The sequence below is a fragment of the Hordeum vulgare genome, chromosome 2H, assembly GCF_904849725.1.
Source record: "Hordeum vulgare subsp. vulgare chromosome 2H, MorexV3_pseudomolecules_assembly, whole genome shotgun sequence".
Lineage (NCBI taxonomy): Eukaryota > Viridiplantae > Streptophyta > Magnoliopsida > Poales > Poaceae > Hordeum > Hordeum vulgare.
Window position 1 is genome coordinate 425,094,567 of NC_058519.1, and position 25,536 is coordinate 425,120,102.

Below are 25,536 nucleotides of genomic sequence, written 5' to 3' on the forward strand. Positions count from 1 at the left end.
CATTATAATCATGTTCATGCTCATATGGAAGTAGTCATTTGTTTTCTTCCGTTGCAACGCAGAGACATTTAAAAATAATATTATTATACATGAATTCATCCACTTGATAAGATGACTGAATATGTGCATTGTGTTTTTGCATATGTTGTAGAAAGCTTGATCCATAACATATGTTATTTCGCAAGCATTCTACATGGTAATGAAAGTTATTATTTTCTTTCGTTGCAACGCACGAACATTTGTGTAGTATAAATTTATTATTGTAAATGTTTTTTTCATATATTTGATTAAACTTTATAAAGTTTGACTTCAGTCAAAACTAATATACTAAGTAAATAAAAAAGAGAGTATAAGTTTTATATTGAAAAAAAGACATAAACATAGATATAGAGATGGCAAATCTAGCAGGACATTTTTTAAATAAATGATTAGAGCCTAATAACTGGCGCAAACGATCAAATCCCCCCCTCGAAGCGTTGGTGTTCTCGCTCCCACCAACCGAGAAAACCTCGCCGTTTCTCCCACCACTTCTAAACCCCTGCTATCGTAGCTAGGGTTTGCGCATCCCATGTCTACCACGCCGGCGCTCCACGACGCGCTGCTCGACTTTACTTCGCGGGAGAACTGGGACAAGTTCTTTGCCCTCCGCGGCGATGGCGACAGCTTCGAGTGGTACGCGGAGTGGCCGCAAATCAAGGCCCCGCTCCTGTCGCTCCTCCTTGGGGAAGAGGGGACGGAGATCCTTGTCCCGGGGTGCGGAAGCTCGTCGCTCTCGGAGCAGCTGTACGACCTGGGGTTCCGCCGCATCACCAACGTCGACTTCTCCCGTGTCATCGTGGCCGACATGCTCCGCCGACACGCCCGTGTGCGCCCTCAGATGCGATGGCGCGTCATGGACATGACCAACATGCAGGTACGGTCTCCTGCGTCCATGAATTGCTGTTGTGCCGTGCCAATTTAGAGTTTTCTGTTCATCGGTGCTGGATTGGTGGGGGGGGGGGGGGGCTCACGGGGTGAGCTTTTTTTATAGTTGAAACATCTGCGCTCAGTTTGTTTACTGGCATTCAAAATTGCTAGGTTTGCACTCTGAACACTGATTGTGCTGGAGCTAGTATCAAAGTTTTTAATGCTCGATTGGACTTGATGTTGTAATAGAATACTATATTAGTTACTGAATGAAGAATGGATACACTTTTGTTTTATGTTATGAACATCGGTACCATAACTAGAATTAGATTTCATGCCCATTGAACCAGTTGGTTTAGGTTCCATGGAAGAGTATCCGTGGGTTGTCAGTGCATAGTCTTGGAACTGAACTGATATGTTGTCTCTCTGAGATAGCTTCCAGAAGATACTTATGGTTTTAGTTTGAAGTTTTGCAACATGACGGATTAAACTAAAAACAAAATGGAAATATTTACCCTGTTGAGATTCAGAATGACCTTGGTATTACATCCGCTGGGCAACATTTGTGATTCCTCTTAACATGTGAACTGAAGTCACTAATGCTATTTCCAATTGTACTTTTATTAAATTCCAATTGCTTTATTCTTCTCATTTCCCGTGCCGTTTGTAAGGGATTTTGTCGGCTTATGCTTTATTTAACAAACATTCTCGTGGAAACCGCCTCACATCCCAAATTCGCAGTTTCCAGATGGTTCTTTTGATTTCATACTTGATAAGGGAGGATTGGATGCTCTTATGGAGCCGGAGGTTGGCACAAAACTGGGGATGAAATATCTAGACGAGGTATTTCGGTTTTGAGTTCGTTTAAATTTACTCCCATTTACTTGCTGTAATCTAGTAGGATTGATGGAAATATCATTTTCTTCATGTCATGCCTGACTAAGCAAACACCTTTTGCAGGCCAAGAGGGTTTTGAAGTCAGGCGGGAAATTTGCGTGCTTTACTCTAGCAGAATCCCATGTTTTAGGTGAACTTCAATCACTTACCGAGAACAGGATGTTTCACAATTGCCACCTTGTACCTACTCTTTATTTTTTTGGCTTTTAACTTGACATATGCGTATGCGTGATTTTGAATTTGACATGGTTCCAATTTGGCATTTACACTCCTTTTACTGTGTTATTCTGTGAGTGACCATAGGGTTTAAGCTCTGTATTAGTACAAATAAAAAGGTCATGGGATTTTGAAAATGCCTTTACCAGCAAATCTAGGATATATTACAATGTATGATGTATCTGCAGCCAACATAGATACTTCTGAAGATATTGTCACTCCAATTTCACGAAGTTCCATGAATTGTAAATTACCAATTATAAAGTACAGATGGACCACTTTCTATGTAATCAACCGGTTAATATTGAAACACTTTGTTCAGACTCTTTTTTCTACTTTCTCTCTTGTAGACCTACTTTTGTCTGAGTTCAGGTTTGGATGGGATATGACTATTCAAGCTATAGCTAGTGAACCCTCTAGCAAGTCTGCCTTCCAGACCTTCATGGTGGTCATGGTAAAAGGGAAGATGGGTGTTGTACACACAATAAAATCACTAGTGGACCAGTCTGCTGAATACTGTAACATGCAGCAGGTACTGTTATGTTCTTCTGATATACTCCCTCTGTTCCATAATGCAGTGCGTCTAAATATTTTGAGAAGTCAAACTTTGACCAAGTTTATAGGGAAAACTATTTATATCTACAATACCAAATATATAGAATATGAAACTACTTATAATGAATCTAATGATATATGCTTGGCATTCTAGATGAAATGTTTTTCTCCAAAAACTTGGTCAAAGTTTGTGAGGTTTGACTTTTCAAAAAATCTATATGCGAATGGAGGGGGTCAGTATTATGAAATATAAATAATTAAGTACTTGTCAGGACTTACATTTTACTTGATGTTCTATGTTGGTGCTACAGGCAAATGCTGTAATTCATGCTCTGCAAAATGAGAACAAAATCCGGGAGTCACACAATTCTGGTGTTGATATACTTCTCTCGTTGCGAGATCTTCAGCTGGGTGCTATTGGAGATCTAAAGGTTATTGTCCCAGGACGAAGGAGGCAGTTAATTCTCGGTGAACAAGGAAGCTCACTGTTTTGCTACAAAGCTGTTTTAATGGATGCCAAGAATCAAACTGAAAAATTTGTATACCACTGTGGAGTTTTTATTGTGCCTAAGGTTTGTTATATACTGTCAATTTGCACCGGTGCCCTTATAGTATTTTTATTACCATTACTGTTTAACTGAATCCCTTAGCACTATCTTGCAATAAACCTTCAAAACTGAGAGACAGTAGAAATGTAAACTTTTTTGATCAAAATTTACGTGGGTCTGTTTGCAACTTTGGGGCTATTTTTTTTGTTACTTATTTAATCCTTTAATCTATGCGTTTTATGCCAATCTTACTATCGATGTGATCTTAATTGATGTGTTAGTTTTGTGTCCATATTCTTATTATAGCCTGGAAACGTGCTATGGTGGTACATACAAAGTAGCCTCAAATTAGAGTCCACACGATACACGAAGTTGCCTCAAACTAGAGTATACATGGACGATTAACATGTCGATGCCACACCATTCTATTTCTCTCTCTACTGTCACTGTAAATTCCGATTGCTGGAGATGAGAAATCGTCGTAGAAATATGTCAACAAACTCAAATTTCATTGTAGATGTGATGTGGATGCTGTAATCGTGTATTGGTCTTTAAATCCCAAGAGAAAGCTTAGAAGAGAGAAGAAATGGGGACATGTAGCTAATGCTTCTTTGTGCAGTTCGACATAAGGTTAGGATTCTGGAAGAGTTACAGAGTGCATAACAATAATAGTGCAACTAATGACTACTGAAGCAAGTTATTCCACCATTGCATAATGTGGTGCATATAGATTTTTTTAAGTCAAACTTTGACAATGTTTAGAGAGAAAAATATTTACAATTAGAATACCAAACACATATCATTGGATACATTGTGAATTGAATTTTAATATTGTTTATGTTTGGTATTGTAGATATAGATAGTTTTCACTTGGTCAAAGTCTGCTGAGTTTGACTTCTCATAAAATCTATATGCACTACATTATGGAATGGACAGAGTATTGTTTATGTAGACGAACGAAGTTCCATCTTGAGGACAGTTTTTCCAGCCTGGGAAGTGGATAAGTCAGCAGGCTAAACATGCATATTCAGTGTTTGAATGAGATTAATGCTGTCATTCTTATCATACTGCAATCATGAATCTGCTGGATGCAGCTATTTGTTGGAGCTACAGATGCTTATGTATATGTTGTTTGATTTGAGGGACTCCCTTATGCTAGATGTGTTGGTCCATCAACCAATTAACCCATGATTTTGGGGGCAGACCCCATCCCCCATTTTTCTTTTATCTCCGTGCTTATGAGGGTCGAGGTGGTTGACAGACTAACCCATTACATTTCTCAAACAAAGTATGTTGCTAGGTTTGATGAATGGTCCATTCCAGTCCTATTCCTCAAACCAAACTAACTGATACTGATTTATAAAATTCTAGCCCTGTTAATTTTTTTAGGAGTTGTTAGTTCGTTTAGTGGCATGGAGAACTTTGTGTGGTCTTCAATGTTCATTCTTGATGTAAGTTTTACAATTTATCTCCTCACATGAGGAATCTTATATTGTTTTAATAGACCTTAAGCAATGAGCAATCAGGACTGGGAACAGATCACTGAGACAAACTTTACTTAGTGGATTGGCCTCACAATTATATGGGACTAACCCCTGCATTATTAGGATCTTATTCATGCCAAAAAATTTCATGTACTCCCTCCGTAAAGAAATATAAGAGTGAGCTAAACGCTCTTATATTTCTTTACAGAGAGAGTAAATGAGAATTAAGAATTTTCCATCTTTAATATTCTTAACTTGGTTGAAGTCCTGTAGTCCACAGATGCACACCCAGCAATGCTTTGCTGAATATGTTTTAATTTCTTTATCATCATTTCCTGCTTTATCTCTGTAATGAAACCTATAAATGTGCTGGCATCGATTCCATTTCAATCAATTAAATTTCTGTCACTCTAGTATGTTTTTTTAATATAGTTTATTCCTCATTCTCATTAAGTCTCTGATTCATGGCTGCCGCTGTTTTTCCACCGCAAAAAAAAATGTTTTTTTATCTGTGTGAGAGTGGCATGTTGGTCAACTAATCTTAACAACTAGGCTTTGCTTAACCACAGTAGCTTTTATTTGATGTTCACCGCATGTTTCAATATTGTACCCAAGAAAATAGAGAAGTACTCAAATAGTTCATCACTTCTGTCCATTCGTGATTGCTAACGAAAATACCTTCTTTCAGGCACGAGCTCAGGAATGGTTATTTGCTTCAGAGGAAGGGCAGTGGCTTGTTGTTGAAAGTGCAAAGGCTGCTCGTCTAATCATGGTATGCAGACTGCGTGTTTATCTCTTTGCTATCTAGGATATGTTGCTTCATTTTCATGGCTTATATTTGTGCTGTGCTAGGTATTCCTTGATAGCAGACATGCAAGTGCTGACATTGATGTTATCAAGGTGATGTTTCTCATTATTGTGCGATTGCCAAAGGCTCCTATTTTTATATGTCAGGTTGTAACATAATATTTTTGCTATTCGCAGAAGGATTTATCTCCTCTTGTTATGGATATAGAACCTGAATATCCTGAAGAGACAGACCCTATGCCGTATGTGTCAATGCTTTCTTTTTTAAATTCTGTCAGTACTTTCTACTACAAGTAGGCCTTTATCGTGTGCAGAAAATAATTAATACATCAAATCAAATAACTAAGTCAAACATTGCATTATGTATTCGGGCGAAAGAGTTTCCTGTCATTGGCCCATAGAAAAATTGATTTTATTTTAAAAATATTATGCTGATGCCAAATAACTTTGATATGTTTATTCTGCTCATTACCCTATTTAGGAAAAGATATATCATCGTTATTATTACTAGCAACACGGCCCGTGCGTTGCAACGGGAGAAAAAAAATCATAATCTTCAATTGCCATGGCCATATTTTGCTGCATCACCAAGATACAGCAAAATCATGAAAATCATATATTCGGGCGAAAGAGTTTCCTGTCATTGGCTCATTTTTCTGAAATCGTGAACAATTTTTGAAAATCATGAAAAAAATAACTCATGAATATATTTGAAATAGTGGTTGTTTTTCAAATTCACAAACTTTTTTACAGATTTTTTGATTTTTTTCTGAAATGAAGAACATTTTATACTATTTGCAAACATTTTTTTTAAATTGTGAATATTTCCTAAACCATTTTTCTTGAATCGGTGAACATATTTAAAATCGTGGTTGTTTTTTAAATTTGCGAACATTTTTACAGATTTTTGAATTTTTCTGAAATGATGAACATTTTATACTATTTGCAAACATTTTCTTTTAAATCATGAACATTTCTTAAACCATTTTTCTTGAATCGGCGAACAATTTTTAAAATTCATGATTTTTTTTGAATAAGTGAATATTTTATAAATTAATAAACTATTTTGTAAGTTACGGACATTTTTTTTTTCAATTCATGAACATTTTTTGAATTGGCAAAATTTTGTTCAATTTCATTAATATTTTGTAATATCCAAACTTTTACAAAAATCATGAACGTTTTTTGACTTCTGGAATATTTGTTTTCAAAATTGCGATTTTTTTGAATGTGCGAATATTTTCTAAAAATAGCGAACATTTTCTGAATCCACAGACATTTATGAATTGTTGAACATTTTATTTCAAAATTCTCATTTATTTATTTAGATCTTTTTTGTATTCTCCAATTATTTAAAGTAGAAAAAACGAAGATGGAAAAGGAAAACGAAAAATAAAGGCCGCCCGGACGTGGGCCGGCCCAAAAAATTTATAAGTCATGACTCACTGGACGACTCCGGACCGCCGTGACAGGGAGTATGCTCCACGCGCGCTCATCCCCTTGCCGCTGCCATCGGCGGCTTCCTAGTCGCTTCCTAGTATGCTCAATGGCGTTCCTTCCTTTTGCTGCTGGTTCCCTTTTCACTTGATCTCGTGGCACCTCCTGTCCTCCACGCGTTGATGTTCCTGTTCGCTTTCATCTGGTGACCCAGACGCTCGTGGCGGCATTCTGGTAGATCGGTCGGTTAATCGTGCGTGTGCCTCGGGCCAGGTCAGGAGTCTTGCCCTAGTATTGTTTGGTCACGGCTAGTCCATCAGATCTAACGGTAGCCGGGTCTTGCTAAGCTGTTGGCATCCGAATTGAACGGTGATCTGAGGCGTGCATCGTCACAGATCCTTCGAGGTGTTGATCTGGAAGGCGGCGGCGGAGAATAAACAAACACCTAAACTGAGAGCGAACCCTTATATAGTAGAAATAAAAAAAATCTAAACAAGCGTGCACGAGAGCTAGCTACGTCGGCTGATTTTTTTTAGAAATGACAACACGTGGCTGCCATCTTCATGTAGCTAGCTAACACGTTCGCACATTCTAGAAGTTATCCATCGCAAGAAAGCTACAAGTTATCCATCCAGAGCTTCTCGATTTCCATGAGCACATTCACAGACGCCGCTGCCGTCGTGTGCATCCATCGCCGCCAGCAGATCCCCGCACGCATCGCCTCATCCCCACCCTCCCGCGCGTCGTCAGACCACCCGGACCCTCTCGCCTCCCCTGGGCGCCGCAGGGATCCCCGCGACATCACCACCATGCTCAAATATTCTCTCCTTGGCCACAATCCATATGTTTTGATATAGTACTTTATTAGTCAAAGCGCAAAACATTGTAAAACACAAATATCTGATATTGCTCCTAAAAGATGGGATTTAGACATCACAGCGCAAATCATTGCAATGCATTATCCCACTATAATTTCTACAGTGATATGGATAAAGATGAAGTGAGCATGGCAGCTTCTTCCAACACATCAAGAGCACTCGGTTTTAACCTCTAAACAGAGCCACGTAGCAGTGAACTTATCCCAAAGGAAGCATTCACAAATGTCAAAAGATGATCTGCTTGCGCTCATCAGCGTTCGATGGATATCTCGATGGGGACTTCACCTTGGGATCCAAGTCATCACAGCACAGACATACCTTCCTGTCGTGCAGAAATATCTCTGCCATATTAACCGCATGTTCCATGACACACCTGATGAATCGCACAAAGATGTCGTCAGGTTGGAAGCCATAGATGGTGAGCTTAACCAGATTCTTGTGCTTGAAATCAGGGGCATGTGGCTTCCACTCCATGTCTGCCTTTTTACAGTAGCCATTTCTCTTCCGAAACTCTTTGTCTCTCATCAACATGTGGCACGAATGATCCCATACTGTGATGCACAACTCTTTGAGGGACGGTGCAGCTTCAAGAATAAACATTGTCCAAGCTAAATCACATTCTTCAGGAAGTTTGTCCAGAATCACATGTTGCAGTTTGCTGAGCACAGGCCTCAGTAGCTTCGGGCTTTCTGGCAGAACCCAAATCTGGGAAAGAAAAAACAATTTGCAAACTGAGTGCAAGTTGCATATAAATCACATTGTCAACTTAAACCAGTATTGTTATTACATATATAACCTTGCTAGTCTCACGCTCACTCCGTCCCAGGAATTCCTGCAGCTTAGCCTGGAACAGGAGAATACAAATGTGAGACGTGCCAAATACTGAATTCCATTCACGATGAAACCTTCTTAAGAGGTAAAAAGGTGAAATAAGAAGCAGGCAACCGCATGCACCCAGGTTATAAAATCAGTTTAGTTTGTACGAGGATATACAACAAAAGTTTACAAAATTCAACAATGCAACAGTCCTGCATTTCATTACAGCCCTTCAATGGCAAGTTAAGTGTAAGTCTTGAATGAGAGAGTAATAATCACCTGCAGTTTCGGTACCCTGGTAGCTCCTCCTATTAGCTCTACAGCATAGATGTCACTAATTTTCATGCCTGACTGCGCAAGCACATCTTTAATTGGAGTGAGAGCCTGCTCCCATAAATCTTCACAAAGCTCTTCAAATTTTTCACGAGTTATGGTGCTCCTGTAACAAACAGTATGTCGATCAACACATAAAACCTTGAAATAATTTCCTAATCATGATTTAAGATTACAGGTTCACTCCATGCCGAGAAAAAGTAAGGGATTTGGCTATAGCTCTGACCGATGAACATCATGTGGAAGCGTAGTTGACCTGCAGTAGTATGGGGGAGATCTCGATGGGAGGAGGAAGAGGGTCACCCCGGTCGGCGATGAAGCTCCGGCTGGTGCTCTCCCCGACGGACAGCGAGCTGTGGCCGGCGAGGACCGCTCCTTGACGGGTGTCAGCTCCTTGAGGGCGAGCTGGTGGCGGCGGATCTGGGAGTCGAAGGTGGTTGGGGAGGAGGCGGCGGATCTGGGAGGCGAAGGTGGTTGGGGAGGAGGCGGCGGCGGGAGGCGACGGTTGTTGGGGAGGAGGCGGCGGATCCGGGAGGCGACGGTGGCTGGGGTCTTCAGATCCAGGTCGAGGGCGGCGCGCGTCACCATTGCCGGCGTGGGTGGTTTGGTGGCCCGGGAGCCGCGTGTGGTGGGCGCGGCGGCCCGCGGGGGCCGTGGCCAACAGCCGCCGGGAGCACGGGAGGAGCCAGCAGCGGCGGAGGGGTTGTGGGGAGAGAGGGGGAAAAGGAGGGACGGGTTAGTTCGGATAAAATATAGGGTTTTTTGTGCAAAACGTAAAATAACGGTTCGACTTGACTTACAGAAGGACTGCGGGTTGAATCCTCGAAAACGGAGGGGCTTTTTCGCAAAATTGCCACGACGGACGACCAGAAACCCTATTTGCTTTATTATTAGGGATATATATATATATATATATATATATTAGGTATTTAGGTAGAGATTCCATGCTTTTTTGCTTATGACAACCCACACCAATTGGATCCCTTAATTACCGGCACACCCTTTTCTTTTGCTCAGCCGTGTGCATTCTAGCTACCATAGGTTAGATTAATTTTATATTTGTCAATGCTCAAAAATAACACGGAGTAAATGATGTGGTTGTCCCTGTTCTGGTTTTTATTTTTTTTATCAAATGGGTAACTCTCTGTAACTAGTTACTCCCTCCGTTCCTAAATATAAGTCTTTAAAGAGGTTTCACTAGTGGATTACATACGGATGTATATAGACATACTTTAGAATGTAGATTCACTCATTTTGCTTCGTATGTAGACTCCTAATGAAATATCTTAAAAGACTTATATTTAGGAATGGAGGGAGTATATTATAGTTGCAGATGTACATTATGATGCAGTCTCTCAATTATGTTCGTCTTTGTTCTGAACATTGACCTGAAATTCAGCAAAATCTGCACTATTATGTTTGGTTTCTTGTTACATTTGATAGTAATATGTGCAAGCAAGCTTGTAAGTGTGTGGTCTACAATTAATGCACTGACACATGACAACCGAATATCCCATTGTGCATTGATCACTACTGAACTTCTCTCATTTGGCTCTTTTCTAACTATGTATTGTAACACCTTATTCAATTGGCTTTGTTCTAACTATTTTTGTTACTTAATTTTTTTTATCTTGGGGTGTTGGTGCATCAAACCTATGCAGATTCATGATGGCTAGTGATGGTGTGAAACAAAGAGATATTCTGCAGGAGGTATTGTTAATGTCTACAAAAAACTCTACCTCGAAAAAAACTGTTCAATTTTATCAGGAAATCTAGTCCAGTGGCAATGACTCTTGCCCTTTCTTCTTAGGGTCAACATTACCAAATTAGCTTAAGTTTGGTGGAAAGGTCTATCTTGGACAGCTGAACCCCCAACTACACAATATACCAAGTGTTTTTTACCCTCAGTTTCATAACCTGACCATTTTGAATCCTAACATGGTTTTGAGGGTTATGCCATTGCTGTGATGTATGATGTAGATGGTTTGGCCAAAGTGGTGCAAAGATGGCTAACAGTGTAGATTATTATAATGATTCCACTAATTTTGAGTTCAGAGAATGGCTGAACAACTGAAAAACTGTTGGAAAATTTGACGATAAATTTTTGGAGGCCCAATCAGATATTTTTCTTCAGAAATCCGCGTTTGGGGGTGGGTGAGTGTCCTGTCATGTTTAGTTTGAATTTTTTAGTAAGCTGAACTTTTAGATTAAATCATTGGAAATCATATAATAATCCACATTGTTAGGATGTGCCACTTTCACGAAACCGGCATATGCCTCGACATCACATTGACATTTGAAGTTATTTGGCCTTGAAACCTGAAGATCTAGAATTGGATTGGATTTGTTTCTAGATATATTTCATGGTCCGAATTGGATTTGTTTCTCGATAAATTGGTTTTTTACTAATGATTGTACCGTTCTAATATTCTCCCATCAAGTTCATTACTGCTAGATCGTAACAGTCAAAACCACTTCAACTCATCCAACATATGTTCAGCTGCAGCCTTATCCTTTATAGATTCACGGGCACATAGTGAATGTCTTTACATGATTACAATTGTCAAATAAATTGGTGCAAGCGTACAATTCCATGTGGGGTTTAGACCTTTGAAGTTGAAGTATGTCACTTGAGCAAACTGTTTCAAGCTGTGAGCTGATAAGATTTCGCGTTTAACCAGAAGTCCAGGACCAGTTTAGGTGCTTGTCATGCTAAAGCTTTTTTGTTCTAGTGTTGTCGTCTAACGTCTAGTTCTGAACATCTTGTTCAGTTGTTGCTTGATAAGAACCTTTGGTTTCACCTTTATTCGTCGGCTTGTCATATTGTCTTCTGGACTACTTTGGTTGCAGTTTACCGTTGATGACTAGTATACCTCCTGCGCTGGACTCTCACTGATCATAGTAGCTCACATTGTTATGAACTTCAGTTCATAGGGGTAAATACTGGCTTGAGAGAGGCCGGATGGCAAAACTCGAAGGGCCCAGGATGCATTGAGAGAATTTTTTTGTACTTGTACCAAGGTTGAGTAGGAAATTAATAGGAAAATAGCTCTATCTTTAGCAATTAATAATTGATACTCCAAATAACTGGATTGTATCCTAGGAAAACTCATCAGATGTTTTGGAAACTAGAAGACTGACGATGAAGTCTCGTACATATTGGTCATGGTGACCACTGCCTTGATGCTGTATGAACAGTGCCATGCTGTCGTGCACAGGATCAGTATTGTAGCTCCAGGATTCAGAAGGCCTTACCTCATGAATCGAGGTTTCCTAAACATTTGATTGGTTTACCAGGCTATGGATTGGTTATTTGTAATATCACTTAGTTTCTTAAGATATGGTTTGGTTGACTGCTATTATATCCTCTTTGAGCACGAGCATAGTAAAAGTGTCACATGCAACCCAAAAATGATGAATTAGCCAGCTCGAATTCATTCTCACCTATTGTCCCTCCCTTCAAGCTGTTATTGCATGGTAACTACTATCAGAAACCTATCAAAAAAATAACTACTCCCAGAAACCAAGGTTTATGTTACCCTCTCCAAAAAGTTGAACAGACATGCTTCCTTCCATAGATGGTATCTTATATGTACAATATATATATATAGTGCTTGGTGCGTTGTTCAATTTCTTTCGGTGATTTTATCCAACTGATCTTCCCAGGACACTGGATCGAGTTAACACAGAATGAGATTGTCATCATTTGGCTGGATTAAATTTACTGTCAGATATTTGTAAACTTGTGTAATTGCTTGGGAGGACCTATCTAATGAATTTTCTTGGAGTATATATCCTAAGAACCAGATGCTGATTCCCTGGAAACATACATTAGGTTCCCTATCTTGACTGTTCCTGCACTGATTCGGAAAGCTGTGTGGATATAATCTGTTTGTGGATGGCTTGATTCAGTTTGGGGTCTGGAGCAAGTGTCTCTGCCTCCTATGAAGAATCAACCTCGTCCTAGCTGGCCTTGGAGAGTTTGACATGTATTTGATTCTGTATAGATAGGACTGTAATAGTTAGGGAGGCAACTGAAACTGGACTAATACGTCTATATGCTTTTATTTGAATTTTCAAAGCCGCTTGATTCTCTAATTTGCTGTAATGTTGGATCACACACATCCAATACCTTGGCTGACCTCCTTGTGTCCATTTGAAGGTAACATCAGAAATAACAGGTCCTATGGTTGTGGAAGATGTTCTTTATGAAAATGTTGATGGAGACCAAAGCTGCTTGTCTGAAAAAATGTTCCGACGACTTATTTTTAAAAGAAGTTCTGGCTTAGTGCAATCTGAAGCATTGTTAATCAGAGAATCACCAAGTGACGAGACGGACAGTAAGACCAAGAACTCATCTGCATCATCAAAAAAGAAGAGCCAGAAAAAGGGATTCACTGGTATATTCCTATTTAATGTTAACCTAGATGTCCAATGTTACTGCTATGGTGTGGTTGTTTGCTTTCCTTGTTGGCAGGAATAATCCATGCCCTTGATGGCTTTGGTTTGAGCTTACTTTTCTCGGCATTAGGTCTCTTCTTGGTGTTATGTCTATGTATTCTGATAGTGTTGTTGCGGATTTTTGATTTTCTTAACATGTACAATAGGTTTCCAATCAAAACACTTATATTTGTTGACAACCTTTTCGCATTTTAAATACAGTTAATTTCTACTCCCTCTGTACCTAAATACTTGTAGTAGTTCTCCCCAACTACAAGTAGGTAGTTGGGGAGAACTAATCTAGTTCTCCCCTGATTAGTTCTCCCCAACTACAAGTATTTAGGTACAAAGGGAGAAGATCAATGAAGAGAGCATTTCACGCATGGCATTATTCTGTATAAGTTGCGCTCTGAATTCTTTCCAGTTGCTGTAACTTTTTTGTTCTACATGTTTACTTTGGGAATATTGGTCTAGTTATTCATCTGATACTAGTTGATGCATGTTGATCTGGGTACTTGCGGAGTTTTTTTTTTTGACAAAGTAGTTCTGAACCTTTCAAAAATGGCATAACTCCGAATTCTTTATGATTTTACTCCATTCCATTTTCTCTTATAATGCTTGTTGATCCTACTAGTTGTTCTCAACTGAGATGCATGATTGATGTGCCTATCCTCTCCTTTTTTCTGTCAATGAGAGAAAAAACTGACCGGTTCCCTAGCATTCTGTTTTGCTGTTGGAAGCAGGGTTCAAAACCCTGAGAGTAAAAAAGGTTACCACAGGTATCTGTTTTTCCTAGAGGTTGCCTGGGAAACAAATCATGAATTGCAAACATTTTGTCAGATTTTTGATTCAAATAAGTGAAAATTGTTTTTGGAACCATTCGTATTCTAATTTGACCTTTATTCTTTTGAAATCAAACTGCCTGGGAAAAACTAGTTTCTGCTGTAACTGTCCAGAATTGATAGCGTCTGTGGTATTGGACTGTTTGTGAATCTAGAATTTCAAACCCTGGTTGCATAACTGTCGTTACCTCATTTTTATATTTTTACACCTACTGACATTATTGGTCTTCACCTATGCAATAAGACAATCAAAATTAGGCACGACTTTAATGCTTATCTTACTGTAAGTCCACAATTGGTTGGTCTTTTGTAATATGTAGGATCCAAGGACAGTCTGAGGGTCGACCATAGCTATCTTGGTAGCTCTTATCACAGTAGTATCATATGCGGGCTTTCTTTAGTTGCATCTGCTCTGAGTGCTGCGGCATCATCTGGAGAAAGGGTAAGTAATATGATATCATTATGCATGAAGAATATAGCTTTTATGACTCCTGCAATTCATTTTGTAGGTCAGTACCACTATTGTAGGCCTTGGGGCCGGGAGTTTACCAATGTTTCTTCGTGGATGCCTCCCTCATCTTAATATTGAGGTAAAGAGAAACATTTCCTATTCTTGGTCGATTGATTGAACTGGACGATCATGCTTCCCAAAATTTACAGGTTGTTGAGTTGGACCCCATGATGGAGGAGGTAGCAACGAAATATTTTGGCTTTTCAATGGATGAGCAACTGAAGGTGTATTTTGAACTATGCGAAATAAGTACACGTTACATTTCAGACACTTTCTTTTCTTTGAAACATACATAGTGTTCTTAGTGATGTTCTTATTATTGATACGACCATAAAAGCGTAGCAAGGTCTATTGCAACTGTTAATGTGTGAAAGCTGATCGTACGTTCTCTATGATGATTTTCGGAAGCAGCATTTCCCTATTGATAAAGCATGATGGACGCTCGTTTTTCTTGTACTCAAAGTAATGTAATACTGCATTCCTCCTCTAGGAATTCATGTTTAGGAGTTTAGTAGTACCTGTGCTAACTACTAAGCATGATAATGAGCTATTTGTAGCAATGGGCCTCATTACATTTTCCTTGTATTAGGTGCATTTGGGCGATGGAATCAAATTCATTGAGGAAAATGCCCATTCTGAACCAAGTGGCAAAGACAGCGATGCAGTTAGAATTCTTATTGTTGATGTTGATTCATCTGATCTAAGGTGCAGTCTCTTAACTTTTCCATGTTGTCATCCGCCGTTGAATTGCTGTTCTTTCTGCCAAACAGTTCACATCAATAGACTCTAACTCAAAGTCCTGGTTACAGTTCTGGGTTGTCTTGCCCCCCAGCAAACTTCGTCGAAGATGCTTTCCTTATGTCAGCAAAAAAGTTCCTTTCAGCTGGGGGCCTACTCATCATCAATCTAGTCGCACGATCATCTGCAGTCAGGGAAATGGTCATTTCACGGCTGAAAGCGGTAAGATGGGTATAGGGCACGCATGTGTTCCTAACTGGATAAGTGTAAGTACACCTATTAGATTTAACGGTTTTCTTTTTTATCTAGGTATTTGAAACCCTATACTCACTGCAACTCGAAGAAGATGTGAACGAAGTTCTGTTTGCGTCCCCAAGCAAAAGATACCTGGAAGTCGATCGCCATGATGAGGCTGCAACTAAACTGAACGCTATGCTGAAATTCTCGGTGGACGTGGAATCAGATATGAAGAATTTGCAGAGGCTGCAGTAGTATAGGCTTCTGTGTTGTGAGGCACCATCCATTACTCCAGGCGCTCTGATACGAAGAATCCGCAGAGGATGAGGTAGCCAGTAGGTGCGGGCTTCCGTATTGCAGAGGATGCAGTGTATGTGGAATCTATCTTTTCCAAGCATGATGAATTGCAATTTGTTTTCTTTATTATTATACCCCAAAGGCGGATCAGCATAGTGGGCCAGAAATCAAAGACAATGGCCTCCCTTAGACCGGTCAATGACTAATGAAAAGAATCGGGGGGAGCGGATCATGTTGCCAGAACACTCCTGTGAACAAGAGAAGAGGGATCTCGCATTTTGGTTTAGGTCTATTGAAAATGACGACGCTAGGGACCGCAAGCTCGGTTCCCCCACGACAAAGTTAAACCAAGCTGCTGCCAACTTGGAGAAGATAGGCTCAGTTTAGAAAGTCGAAATAATTTTTTAATGAGCTGGCAGGAGCGACCATTTCATCAAGACAAACCTATAGTGATGCTTTGTGACGGAAAATGCCCAAACCCACAGAAAACCCCCACGCTGACTCCTGATCTGTTTTTTTTGTTCTTTTATAAAGCAACAATTGTTGCGTGTCGTTTCAATTAAGAAGAGAGTTTCAAAATTCAAAAAAGAAGAAGAAAAGAGTTTCATATACTTACAAGCTAAGGTAACAATAGGAGGCCCTCAAGACCATAGATCCCTATCCTATTTTTTTGGAGCGATGGCTGCTATTCATGGACTAGGTGTGCCTACTACTCCCTTCGTTCCTAAATATAAGTCTTTGTAGAGATTTCATTAGTAGACTACATACGGATGTATATAGACATACTTTAGAATATAGATTCAATCATTTTGTTTCGTATGTAGACCCTTAGTGAAATCGCTTAAAAGACTTATATTTATCTTGGAATCAATATCAGAAATGTAGTTCATCCAATGATATTGGAAGTGCGTTATATCGATCGGAGAGGGGAGGGGTGAGGGTGTGTGATTGGGCGATTTTTATAAATTCGTCATTGAGAAATTACTAGATGAAGAATTATCATAGTGACGAAAATGAAACATTGGATAAAATACTCAAATGCATGCGAAACATGGGAGTAGAAAAGTTCATGATGAAGTGAAGTATACACAAAGTACAAGTAGCGAGTAATCAGGATAAACAGGCGAAAGACAAGGTAACTGAAAAATTTGGATTGAGTAAATTGAAAAAGTTTTAAGTCAAAGTCTTCCAACAGTATGGATCAAATTCATCAACAAATAAATGAGGAAATGAAAGGGTTGAAGAAATTGAATCAGTTGCTCGGTGAAGATAATGATTTGGTCTATCAGTTTCAACTGTTGTGACAGTAATACGTCTGGATTCGAGCGACTTGGTATTTAAATCAAAGGACACACAACCCCAGGACACATAGAGGGTGCTTGGATCCAAGGGACTAAAATTAGTCTGACTAAAACTAGTCTCTTTAAGAGGCTAAAGTTCCAAGCACCCCTGACTAAAGAGAGGCTAAAACTAGTCTTGAGGCTAATTTTTTTTTAGTCAGGGGTACCCCTACTAAAATGTGCATTAGTCCTCTCTCTCCTCATTTAACCCCTCAGACGAGTTCTGGATTGGATGGTTTGCAGGATAATAAATGCTCATTAATTTAATTTAGTCTCTTTAGTATTTGCATCCAAGCATGGGTGAGGCTAGCAAGTTTTAGTCTCACTACTTTTAGTCATGGGACTAAAACGTATCCAAGCACCCTCATAGTCCTTACCGTATTCTCCTTAAGCTAGTCACACATACTTCGTTCAATCACTCGTGATAAGTCTTCAAGGTAGATTTCCAAACATTCATAAACTTGGTCACCCGACGATCCACAATCATTCTTAGATACTCTGACCATGACGCCTAACCGTCTGGAAGATGCACAATCTTCAAAAATAACAAGCATCAGTTCGACCGGCGATCAACAATCACTCTTGAATGCTCTAGGTCATGACGCCTAACCGTCTAGAAGATGCACAATCTTTAAAGGTAAGAAGCATCAGTACCACACAGAACAATCTCTTCAGTGATGCTCAAGCACTGTGGCTTTGGGTGTTGGGGTTTTTCCTCGCATATAATTCTTTCAAAGTCGTCGGAGGAAGGGTTGCTCTAAATGACATTTATCAATCTGTCTAGGAGCAGCCAACCAACTAGTGGTTGTAGGGAACACTATTTACAGCTAGGGTGTAACCCGACATGATAAGACATAAATACCCCTAATGATATGGCCGTTGTAAGGATAAGATCCTTTGGACAGCTGACGCTAAACACAATAACGATCATTAATTTATTGAATTCTTCAGGGCCATCAATTTCCTCATGGTAGACAATTCGCACTGGAAAAAAAATCCTAACTCTTCAGTGAGACCAATTTCCTCAAAGACCAGAAGAACTTCGTTTGTGTTACTGAAGAATTTGACTGCACTGTTAGAGATTTCCAAAGACTTCACTCGAAGGATTGGATATGTATAGGTTTTGAGATGAGCATCAGTTATTTTTTTCCTTAGTATTACCTCAACCTTCTTTAACAGTACAATATTTCCTATGACTCAATAAAAGAAAAAGAAATTATGAAACAAAGTCTTCAAGTTTCAAAGTCCTCGCATCAATATCTTCAAGGTCACGCAAAATTCCTCACTTTCAAAGTCTTCAATAAGAGCGTCAAAGTCTTCAAATGAGGGCATACATTTTTAGGGGTTGTCTTTCGTCGGTTAAATCAAATTCCTCACGGTCTATATTACCTGTGTACACTCACAAACATATTAGTCCCTTAACCCATTTATCTTTAATACTTTAAAACCACTAAGAAGGTACTAGATGCACTTACAGATAAACCACAAGAACATGCTCTTGTTACCCCAACAGAGACACTAACACCGCCACACATACCAACACTTACGCCTACTCCTCATGGTGAGCTTCCTGTTGCTGCTTTGCTCTGATCCACAACTTGTGCTCGTCCACCACCCACTGCACCGACGATGATTTGTTGTCAGACTCGGGCATTTCTTTCCAGGCATAGTTTTTGAAGGCCAACAACCTTTTCTTTCATCTGATTGATTCTTCTATCCATGGAGCACCACCATTCTCTCATCGTTTCATTTAGAATTGGTGTCAGCCGTGTAAGGCCAAAACACCCTGTTGATTTAAACAACACTCTTGAGGATCTAAATTGAAGGCCATGTCCTTTTACACTTTGTCCATATGTTTTCAAAGGCGAGGTGTGCAACCTCATCATAAGTCATTCTTGTGCCATTGAAGTGTGACGACCTGTTCTTTCTAAACATCTCATATGTTGGCTTTTGGCCAAGTTTTCTTAAAAACTGGCCAATTCTCTTTTTTTATATGAAAAGACAGAGCTCTTGCCGGTTGCTAAAAAAATCACATGGTGTAGATGAAGCTATGCTTGTAGTAACTTTGCCCTTTAGCCATATACCCGAACGCAACATTGGGCCACACATGAATTGTGCGAAGGCACCACCAATGGATGGTCATCATCCCCCAACTGAGCGAGTTGCCGGGCCTTGGAGGTGAAAGGGGTGCCTAGATGATCTGTTGCAAGAATTATGTGCATGCAGAGCATCAAAAGAGTGCGATTCGGATCTCTAGGAGTGCTTTTCATATATTTTTTGTTGAGAAGTTGGAGTAGGTTCCATTTTTTTGAAAGATCCAGCTGCTGGCTGGCTTGTATTGATTTATAGCAGATAGCAAATGGGAATACAAAAGGTGGTTTTTGATCAGAGGATCAAGGAAATAAAAAGAAGACTAAAAAGGAGATACAACATCCTTGCTAAGTAATATTTTCACGGAGGGTCCCCAAAGGGGTGCTCCAGAAAAACTGCTCCTGCTTGGCGCCAAAACTCAAGAGTTCTTCTGATGGATGTGTTAATGTTTGTGAGTGCCACTACCTTGTTTCTGAAGGTACATTCATTCCTCTCCCTCCAAAGCTCGGATATAATCAGGATGATCATGGTTTTGATGGCTTTTTTGTGTTCAGATCTTGCAGTACTTATCATTTCAGCCATGATGGTTGCCAGCTTGGTCTTACTTTGCCACTTGCTTGGGTGGAGGGAGCTACAACTGTTGCCTGCTGCAACGGTAGTCCACACTGCCAGTGATACCGCGCACTGCCAAAACAAATGTACAGAGGATTCCAAATTTCGGAGGCATAATTGGCAGAAGTATCTGTTCGGCCACCCCCTTCTGTGTAGCCGGTCGTTGCACCATAGTCTGTTCTTAAGAAGCAACCATGTGAAAATCTTCAGCCTAGCAGGTGCCCAAGTGCTCGAAATTAGATTCCTGAAATCTGATTTCATGAAGCCCTAAAACTGGGCCTTGTATGCAGAAGTGGCTGTGTACACTCCTGATGTCTCGTGTGTCCACTTAATGGTGTCTCTTACTTGGTCTTGCATCTGAATATTTCTTGTTTAAATCCACCTGTGCAGTCTAATCGCCTCATCCCACAAATGTTGTGTGTCCCCGTGAGTGAGATCTGTTATCCAAGTATTGTTTGCTAGTGACCGATCTGTTCTTTCTTCGAGAGTGCCTAAAAAGCGTTGGGAAAGCTGTCTTTAGGTTCCCTGAGCCGGTCCACGAGCAGTGCTAGAAGGAGGCCGTTGCACCATTGCCCAGTGTGACCAAGGTGGAGGCGCTGAACAAGGCCATGTCGCCGTCGTCGCATGGCAGTTGCATACCATTCCATGGCGTGTCCGGACTTGTCCGGGAAAGCCAAAGCCAGCGTAGCCGGAGTGCTCTACTCAAGCGGTTCATGTCCAATATTCCCACGCCTCCATTTTCAATTGGGGAGCAGACTACAGGCCAGCTGACTTTGCACTTTCCTCCATTGAGTTCCTCTTCTTGTGCCCATAGAAAACGCCGTCTAACCGTGTCTACTTCACCTAAAAACTTCTTCGACACTCGGAGCACAGATAAGGCAAAGGTCGGCAACGCGGTTAGTACACTGCGGACCAAAACCCGTCTGTCAGTGATAGTCATGAGTTTGCCCTTCCACCCCGCAAGTCTTGCCCTAATCCAGTCCCATATGAATTGGATGTGGACCAGGCACAATCTAGATAGGGTTAGCAGGAGGCCCAGATATTTCACCGGAAAACCCACTGTCTCCCCACCAAAATTGAGTAGAACCTCGTGCAGGTTGATCGCCTCACAACGGATAGCGGAGACAGTTGATTTTGAGGGGTTCACCTACAGTCCAGTTGCCTGTCCAAAGTCGCGGAGGATGTCGAGTAGGCCGTTGACCTCCGCTCTATCAGGCTTGGCAAAAATTACCGCGTCATCAGAATAAAGGCTAACTCAAAGAGAGATGTCTCTGCCAGGTAGGGGGGCAAGCATGTCTAATTATGTCGCTTTCTGTAGCAGCCTGTGGAGGGGGTCGATGGCGATGATGAAGAGGAGGGTCGAGAGCGGGTCTCCCCGTCGCAGGTCCTTACGGTGGCGAATCTGCTGTCCTACAGTCCCATTTAGCAGAAAGGATGACGACGCCGTGCTGAGAAGAAGCGCAATCCAATCTCGCCAGCGTGCCGGAAAACCAAGCATTTGTAGGAGCTCCAGTAGGTATTCCCAAGAGACGTTGTCGAAGGCTCGGGCGATGTCTAACTTAAACAACAGTGCGAGTGTCTTTTTTCGGTGGAGAGATCTGACCGCATTCTGTACATACAGGAAACTATCCTGCGTACACTTGGAGCGCAAGAAGGCCAATTGCACACGCGAGATGATGTTGTGGATCACCGTAGTTAGCCGCATGGAGAACACCTTGGCTATAAGCTTTGCAAATGAGTGTATCAGACTGACTGGCCTGAAGTCTTGGACCTTTGTAGCGCCATCTTTTTTGGGAAGGAGAACCACCATGGCAGTGTTTAGTTTGCTGAAGCCACCTCCTGCCATGTGGTAGAACTTGTTGAAAGCTTGTAGTACATCTGTCTTGATCAGCGGCCAACAACTTCTGAAGAAAGTCCGAGTGAAGCCGTCGGGGCCCGGGGCCTTCTCTGATGGGGAAGCCTTGATCGCCTCCCAGATTTCATCTTCAGAGAAAGGGTTGTCGAGGCCTCTTCCTTGAACCGAGGGCATGTCCAAGAGTCGCTAGTTGATGCCTAGCGGACGAATAGCCTTGGACCCCAAACTGTCGTTGAAATGTTGATATATGGCCGCTTCTTTTTCCTCGTGCGCCGTGGCGATCGCATTGCCCAACTGGAGGTTGTGGATGTAGTTCTTTCGCCTACGCGATCTCATTTTTGCATGAAAGAATTTTGTTCCCGCATCTCCTACTCGTAGCCAAGTGAGGCGATAAGCTTGGCTCGTGCGGGCACGCTCGACCGCCGCGAGGCCCACAAGGCGAAGCTTTAGCAGCTTCCTAAGGTTGTATTCTGCATCAGTCAGCCGACGGGTCTCCTGCGCTACATCTATGTGAAGCACAATTTCAGTAGCTATATAAAATTGTAGCTTTGCACTGCGGAAAAAGGATTTGCTTCAAATTTTCAGGTCTCGCGCCGTGCGCATCATTTTTGTATGGAGATGCTGAAAGGCGCATGTGGATTGCACCGGTCTGTTCCAGGCATTTTCTATTGTGTCGTGGAAGCGAGAGAAGCTAGGCCATAAGCTCTCGAACTTGAAGAGTGCAGGGCGAGGTGCAGCGCTGGTGTCGGCAAGGACCGGCGGGCAGTGATCGGACGTAGCCGTGGAGGCCGCCATTAGTGAAGCAGAGGGGAAGTTGGATTCCCAGGCTTGGTTACAGAAGAATTTATCTATGCTGACTAGGGTGGGATCTTGACACTCGTTGCTCCAAGTGTATCGGCGGTTTTTGCATTTAATGTCATTCAAGCCAGCCGCGTCGATGGCTGTTCTAAGCCTACCCGTAAGTCTACGTTTTAGGTTGAGGTTGTTTTTGTCGCGCGCTTCCTAGATGAGGTTGAAGTCTCCGTTGAATAACCATGGTTCTGCTGTAGGCGGAGCCGAGCGAGACAATTCCAGGAGGAAATTTTCCTTTCTGGCGTCGTCAGCAGGCCCGTAAACAGAGGAGAGCCAGAAACTTTGGGGCCGCCCAAGCAGGGTGACCCTTGCCGTGATTGCGAAAACGCCAACGACATGGGAGGCAACAGTGGTGAGGTTTATGTTCCAGAGGATCGCTGCCCCGCCACTGGCGCCGATTGCCGGCAGTGCAATGCAGTCAATGAGGGACGCGCCCCCAATCTCACAAACTAGGCTAGGAGACCAATCAACAATTTTCGTCCCCTGCAAGCACAGGACAGCTACGCGGTGCGTTGTGGCTATCTCGCAGACGGAGGCTCGTTTGGCAGGGTGGTTGAGGCCACGGACGTTCCAACACATGATTGTAGGCAGTTTGTCACACATGAAGAAAACATATGTAGCTCTGTTGACTGAAAATACTAATTGGCCTCAGGCCCATGAGGTACACCTCCATCTTAACAGGGGCACGCCGGCGTCCACCAACAAGCCCCAAGACATGCCGACGTCTAGCTAAACACATCCTACTACTACACATTGGAAACAAACCTAACTCAGACCGATTCATCGTCGGCCGCCACCGGAGGGGGAAACTGAAAATAGCTAACATGACTAAACTACGGCCTCCTCGCATCTCATCGGGTCCGGCCATGCGTGCCATGATCCACAGGGCCTCGTTGTCGAGGCGCGTGAGCTTCGCAATAACCGCAATGTCGCTATCAGTCAATGGCTCGTCGAAACGGCACAGGAGAGCTTTGGCAACCTCTGTAGTCATCTTCTCCCGTGGGCCAAGCAGGCCCAGCTCCTTGACGATGCGGAGGGACGCGCGCTGTGCCACCGAAACGGTGGATGCATTGGCCACATGTCGAGCGCTGTGTCGTGATGGCACAGAGGGCGCACGACTCTTTGGAGGGGCAGACACCCGGCGGATGGGCAAAGAGGCGACGAGCGGAGGCATGTTGTTGCGGAAAAGGCGGCGCGGACCAGAGGGCGCACGGCTCTTCCGAGGAAATGCTTGTATGCTGAGTTGGTAGAATGTCCCATCTTTTGGTGAAATCAGTCTGACTCTCGTGGAGTAAAGCAGTTGGCCACGAGCTTTCATACAAAATGTCGGACATCCTATGGATGAGCATGACGGATTGATAATCGCGGATTCGCCGGCTCCAACGGCCTCAACCATTTTGAGACAAAGGATGATGCTGACGGAGTTAATGACTTGATTATGAAGACGAGAGAAATGAAGCCCCGGTAAACAATGCAAACAAAGATTGCCACGTCAAACAAAAACCTGGGTGATACTGACTTTTTTTTTTTGCAGGGAGGGGAACATATAATTTTCTTAAGACAAAAATTGTTTTGGATGATTTTGACCAGTCAAAAACACTCGCAAGTTTAATATCTTGCTGCCTCTTTGCAAACTGAAAGGGTTGGATCAACGTCGGTTTTCTCACAGTATAAACTATCCTGATCTAGGGAACCACTTTGAACTAAGACCATGACAGCAACCAACAATTATGAAAACGGAGGTAGCATAAAGCATAAAGTATCCCTGTACGATGAATCGGCTCCTAGGACGTACCCACGATCGAAAGAAGCGTGGCATACCTCATGGCAGCTGACTTGGGTGGATGCTTTGATATGAACATGTAGGGTCGGTCGTTCAAAGCTTGGAAATACGGTCAGCATACACCAGTTTGGTCCGGTTCTAGACTGAATGAAGAAAAGAAAATGCTACTGGAGTATGTGCAAACCCTTGTGCTCGACCAAGTAGCTAGTCAGAATAATAACTCTCATCTAAGAGTATCACCAAGTAGCTAGTCAGAATAATAACTCTCATCTAAGAGTATCTCCAACGAACATATCAAAAAACGCCATTTTAACAAGTACAGAACGGTTTCGCGTGCTCCAGCAAAAATAAAAAAGTCAGGCACGCGAAAGATGGATGCACGTGCGGGAAAAAGCGGACGGGCGCGCGTGCCTAGAAAATGCAGCACCTGCCACGCGTCCTTCTACCGAATCAGTCGCCCCCTCGTCTCGTCACGCGCCCTCCCTTGCCTCGTCACGCGCCCCTCTGCCTCTTTTTTCGCCTCGCCGCCGTCACGTCACCATGCCACCGCGCCGCCGGATAACTTTGGGCTACTCGCCGTCCGCGCGCGCCCCTCTGGGACGTTCTACGTCGAGATCCGATCCGGTGACACACGCCTCGGCATCGACATGTTCGAGACCGTCAACGAGGCCGCCCGTGCGTACGACGCGGCGGCATGTCGCCTCAACAGGCATCGAAGGAAGATGAATTTCTTCGAGATGATGACGATGGAGTGGGCGCAGAACGTCACGTCTCGTCCACGGGTTGTCACCGACGAGGACCGTTGCAGAAACCGAAGGCGGGGGCGCCGCCTCAGCATTGCTGAGATGGAGGAGCATGCCATAGCGGAGTGGCGCCGACAGTTTTCGCAGGACATCCTCGACGAGCGCGAATTCTTCGCGCGAAGGAGGGCGGAGCAAGCCACCTATCGTGAAGATAGGCGTACGTGGAAGCAAGCCGCACTCTTTCAGATGGAGCTGAAGGAAGCGTCGACTTGGTCCTCCCATGATGAACGTTGTGCTGACGGCTTCATCACGACAGAG

General features: G+C 42.4%; 1 protein-coding gene across 1 annotated transcript; it reads left to right on the plus strand.

The window, feature by feature from the left end:
* Positions 1 to 477: 477 nt before the first annotated feature.
* On the plus strand, positions 478 to 16,068 carry LOC123426503 (eEF1A lysine and N-terminal methyltransferase). Its single transcript, XM_045110343.1, has 16 exons — positions 478 to 913; positions 1,648 to 1,749; positions 1,867 to 1,933; positions 2,370 to 2,551; positions 2,886 to 3,146; positions 5,295 to 5,378; positions 5,459 to 5,506; positions 5,591 to 5,655; positions 10,539 to 10,587; positions 13,040 to 13,277; positions 14,480 to 14,601; positions 14,669 to 14,749; positions 14,820 to 14,894; positions 15,260 to 15,375; positions 15,480 to 15,630; positions 15,718 to 16,068. Exons 1-16 carry the CDS (start codon positions 569 to 571, stop codon positions 15,898 to 15,900), a joined length of 2,169 nt encoding a protein of 722 aa, XP_044966278.1. The 5' UTR covers positions 478 to 568; the 3' UTR covers positions 15,901 to 16,068.
* Positions 16,069 to 25,536: the final 9,468 nt, after the last annotated feature.